Source organism: Brassica napus, chromosome A5, assembly GCF_020379485.1.
Source record: "Brassica napus cultivar Da-Ae chromosome A5, Da-Ae, whole genome shotgun sequence".
In the NCBI taxonomy this organism is placed as follows: Eukaryota; Viridiplantae; Streptophyta; class Magnoliopsida; order Brassicales; family Brassicaceae; genus Brassica; species Brassica napus.
In genome coordinates, this window is record NC_063438.1 from 15,478,628 (window position 1) to 15,483,112 (window position 4,485).

Genomic DNA, 4,485 nt, shown 5'->3' on the forward strand with positions numbered 1-4,485 from the left:
CTTATGTTCACTTTTCCATTATCTGCTCAAAAAAATATACCCGCTTGCGGATAATAAGAGAGAAGCACAAGTTCTAAGTGAGTTCTTCTTTGCTTACACTTTTTTTTAAAGGAAATTATGTGCTTACACTTTCTCACAGTTTTTGGGTTCAGTTGTAATTTTTTTTACTATAGTTTTGTTTAATGTCATCTTTCAGAGGATTAACAAGCACTATATTATAAGCTTCTCTTTTCCGGATTCCAATTTCGAAAGCTTCACTCTGAACTCTTTCCTCCTTCATCATTCAGAAGGAAATCAAAACTAAAATGTTGGAGATGATGGGAAAGAGATGTTTGATTAGATAGGAATTATACACTCTCTTTCAATACAGCCACCAATGAAAAGATTAAAAAGTTTAGTTACTTTCTTCAGGTTTACTCTTCGAAGAGAAAAACAATTTTCTGAAACATTTATATGCAGTCTGGTTCATCTTAATATCCAAATTATTAATGGTTAAGCTACATTTAAGTTATTTGATATGAAACTCAACTAAAGTTCTGATAGAAATGTAATACTTTATTAATTTATACTATTAATTTATAATAATATCTTCAAATAGCATGAGCGAAATTTTCAATAATTGTTTTCATAAAAAGTTCAACAAATGCTAAATAATTTACAAAACATAATTAGTAAACCAGTAAAAACTAAAGATAATTTGATTATAAATTGAAAATCTAATATAAACTGAAACAAACATATATTATAAAACGTCATTATTGTTACATAATGTATACCATTTATTATTTATGACATTATTGAAATATTTATATATTACTTCTTATAATTTTATCACATTACACTTGATTTTCAATGGATTTTACTTGGAGGTGGTTGCATTAATTTATTATCTCGAAAGTTAGTTATTTTAATAATATTAAAATCTGATACTCTTAGAAATTAAAAAAATACTATTTATTCTTACTTTAGATTTTCTTCAACTATATCAAATAGAAAAGTATAAATCATTGCAATTTCATTAAAATTTTAATCTAATATTTTTGTGCTTTTTTTCTAACAAAAAAATGTTAGTTGTTTTTTCAACTCAAATCAATAAAATTTAATAAAATTAAAAATATAAATAAATTTATTATTTTCAGTATAAAATAAAATTCAAATATTTTATAAACTAAATTGTATTTTAATATAAAATAATTTTAGTGCAAACTCACCCACCCGTAGGGAGGGGGGGCAACCCCTAGTAATTTATGTAATCTAATTGCAATTTGTTTTTAATTCAAATATTTACATACGTATTTTTATGAGTCGATAAAATTAAAAAAAAAATATACAAACAGAAAAAAGAATGCACAGATCGGACGGTTAAACCATGACAGACCCTTAAACATGCCAGGGACGGGAGATAAATCTAGCTACAAAAGGCACAAAGGATCTCTCGTTCACATCCATAGACACGCCAGATCTAACCCTAATTTAGCGACAAAGTCTCCAATTTGTAACCATGCCCGAAGGCAAGAGCGAATATTTCTCCGGTAAGATCTCTCCATCTCCTACCCGATATTGTTTGTTTAGATTTAGATGCCATCTGATCCTTCTGCCATAGTTAACTAACCGGATTTAATCGTTTATGCCTTGTCCGTTTTGTCAAGGTAATTGGACACACGTCTTCTGGCTCACGGATGACTACCCAGTCCCTATTGATTTCAACATTGATGATATCCATGAAGCAATCAAAGAAGCTCTTCTTCGAATGGGTTTCGATAAGGTTCAGCCAATCCGGAAGTTTTGTGACAAAAACAAACGTGAGTTGTGCAACGCCCGATTCAGTCACTTAATTCCTCGTGACACTGTTCTCGTTTCTACTTATTATATGTCTTTAATCGAGATCTTTGTTGATATGCAGAGTGTGATGCTTCAGCTCCTCTCACAATGGTTAGGGAAATCCTTTTTCTAGCAGCATCGATGTGTGATGATCCAGTAAATTTAATTGTCATCGCAAAACAAAGCACACACCCTGAGGTTGACAGGGTTCTTCACTGTTTGGAATCCAGAAACAACCCTGTTCTCCTAGTACAGCTGCCTGATGACTTTTCTGTGGACTCACTGGTTGCTTCGACACACGATTTACGTGGAGGAAAGCCTCAAAGGCCAGAAAGTTATGTTTTTCCTTTAAATTTGGAAATTGGTTCTGGTTCTGGTTCTGACTCAGACTATGATTCTGATACTGCTACGGAGGAGTCTGCTTATAGGTGGAGGAAAAGAGTCACCTATAAGCTCTCATAGGGTTTCAGTGATTGTGATTGTATCTGGTTTTTTGTTTTCTGTCAAGAGTCTTTGGTATGTCTTTCATCTTTGTTCTGTTAAACTTTTTTTTGGCTTCAAATGATTTGCAGTTTTGTTCCCTTTTTCTAAACTCTGCTCGACCTACTGCTTTCTCCAATAATTTTTGGTTTCCTGCAATCAATATCTTTACAATAGAAGAAAACTAAGTATTAATCATCAATATGATCGATGCGCAGCATAAAACTTGAATGTGTTTGTATCTATATATCCTTTTCGAATATGTTCAGGTTCTTGAGTTTAGCAGGGCCCTCTTGGCTTTGAGATGGTAGACAGTGCACGTGTCTCTCGTTCTATTAAAATCACGAGCTGTAAATTTGAATATTATGCTTTGGTTCTCATAACGTTACTACTGTTTCTGGGTAAACAGTTTTTGTAAAATAAAATATTCAGCTTATAGGATGAGGATTGTTCACTCGTCAAACCTTTTCTGTAAGCAATATTAACTAACTCATATAAATTCTAAGAACCGATATAGACATTCTAGTACCATAAAAAAAGATTTTATTACGAATCAGAAGCAAGTCCTTGTGCTTATTTCTGAGACAAAGAACATAAATCTGCTGTTTAATTTGCGAAACATTCGGGCCTACTTAGAATTTAATCATTTGTTTACATTTGAACCACTTGATTTCAGTGGAGGTTTGGCTCTTTTTCCTATGGATGAATTTCTAGTTAATATTTTTTTTTAAATAATAGAATGATTGACATTAAAGTAGTCATTCATTAAATAAAAGTCTTTATGATGTTTGTTTATGGAGACCATGTACTAGTACGTAGAGAACAAGTTTGGGAACGTTTTACCCAATTCTCGACAACTAGAACTAGACCTTGGTTTATGATAGGAGATTTTAATGAAATCACTTGTCATAATGAAAAGAAAAGAGGAAACAACATTCTCACAACTCGTTTCTACCTTTTTCTGCTGATGCAAGGCGATTGTGGTATACTGGAGGACCATCATCTTCCCTGCCCCCACATCTCAAGAGACAATCTCATATGCCCTTCCTTAATCGCCTCGGTCTCTTCCTCTTTAATAAAACTTGAATGTCTGATTTACCCTTTTGTGTTTTCAAAATTATTATTTTCAAATAAAAAATCCTAAAATTTTGAAACTTTCGAAATTAAAAATTTCCAAATTTTCAAATTTTCAAAATTTTCAAACTTCCAATGTATATATACTTAGTTATAGTTTTACTTAGTTGTACTGAATTATACTTCATGATTTAGTTATACTTAGTTGTACTGAGTTTTATACTAGTTATACAAAGTGTTACTGAGTACTACTGAGTGTAGTTATATCAAGTTCTACTAAGTTATACCGAGTTTTACTAAGTTATATTGGTTATACTGCGTAATGCTGAGTACTTCTGAGTTAGTTATACCGAGTTCAACTGAGTTCTACTGGTTATACTGCGTACTACTAAGTAATACTGAGTTAGTTGTACCGAGTTCGACTGAAGTTAGTAATGCTGAGACTAAATACAGATCTGAAGATGAAGAACAAGAAGAACCATAAATTCAAAGCAACTAAGAATCTTCTTTGAACACAACTCTATCAAAGATAACTCATAATTCTCTTCAACATTCCCAAATCAAAAATCAACCAAAACAAAAAAAAAACCCTAGATCGAAGAACAACCCAAAACTTTTTATCAAATAAGGTTGCACTGTCGCCGTTCCAAACAGATCCGAAGCGCGAAAGGGAAGAAATCGCCATTGATGCCACTCCGTCACTTTCAACGGTTGCTCATGTCGTTTCCACCATATGTGGAGTTGCTGATGATGGTTTCATCATTGGTGGTACACATATCACCTGCGACGGATCTTAGAGAATAAAGAGAAAGAGAACAAGAGAAGAAAGAAGAATCACAAAAAAATAAAAAAAATAAAAGAATCGTAGGAAATAAAGAGAGATAAAGGATTAGATATGCTAGATTTTTCATTGATTTTGATTTCTCTGATCGTAAAATTTAACCTTGGTTCCTCACTAGTAGATATGCTAGCCTCTTTTCTTTAGCATTTATTGCATGAACAAAACCTGATTCGCCAACATCTTGTATTCTCAGTCTTGTATGACATATTTCTTCTCTCTCATCCATAAGGAGTATACTCCTTTTTGTTATAGTTATATAATTGGTTGCA

The 4,485-nt window shown here is 32.3% G+C and overlaps 1 protein-coding gene across 1 annotated transcript; it reads left to right on the forward strand.

Moving 5' to 3' along the window:
* The first annotated feature begins 201 nt into the window (after nucleotides 1-201).
* Nucleotides 202-2,405, forward strand: LOC125608876. Its single transcript, XM_048779442.1, has 3 exons — nucleotides 202-1,532; nucleotides 1,650-1,802; nucleotides 1,904-2,405. The coding sequence occupies exons 1-3, from the start codon at nucleotides 1,502-1,504 to the stop codon at nucleotides 2,281-2,283; spliced, it is 564 nt and encodes a 187-aa protein (XP_048635399.1). The 5' UTR covers nucleotides 202-1,501; the 3' UTR covers nucleotides 2,284-2,405.
* Nucleotides 2,406-4,485: the final 2,080 nt, after the last annotated feature.

What these genes read in the sequence shown, in the direction of transcription:
- LOC125608876 (XM_048779442.1), top strand. Translation starts at nt 1,502, where the DNA reads ATGCCCGAAGGCAAGAGCGAATATTTCTCCG. An exon ending in CAAGAGCGAATATTTCTCCG is followed by an intron (nt 1,533 to 1,649) that starts GTAAGATCTCTC and finishes CGTTTTGTCAAG; the next exon opens with GTAATTGGACACACGTCTTC. An exon ending in GTTTTGTGACAAAAACAAAC is followed by an intron (nt 1,803 to 1,903) that starts GTGAGTTGTGCA and finishes GTTGATATGCAG; the next exon opens with AGTGTGATGCTTCAGCTCCT.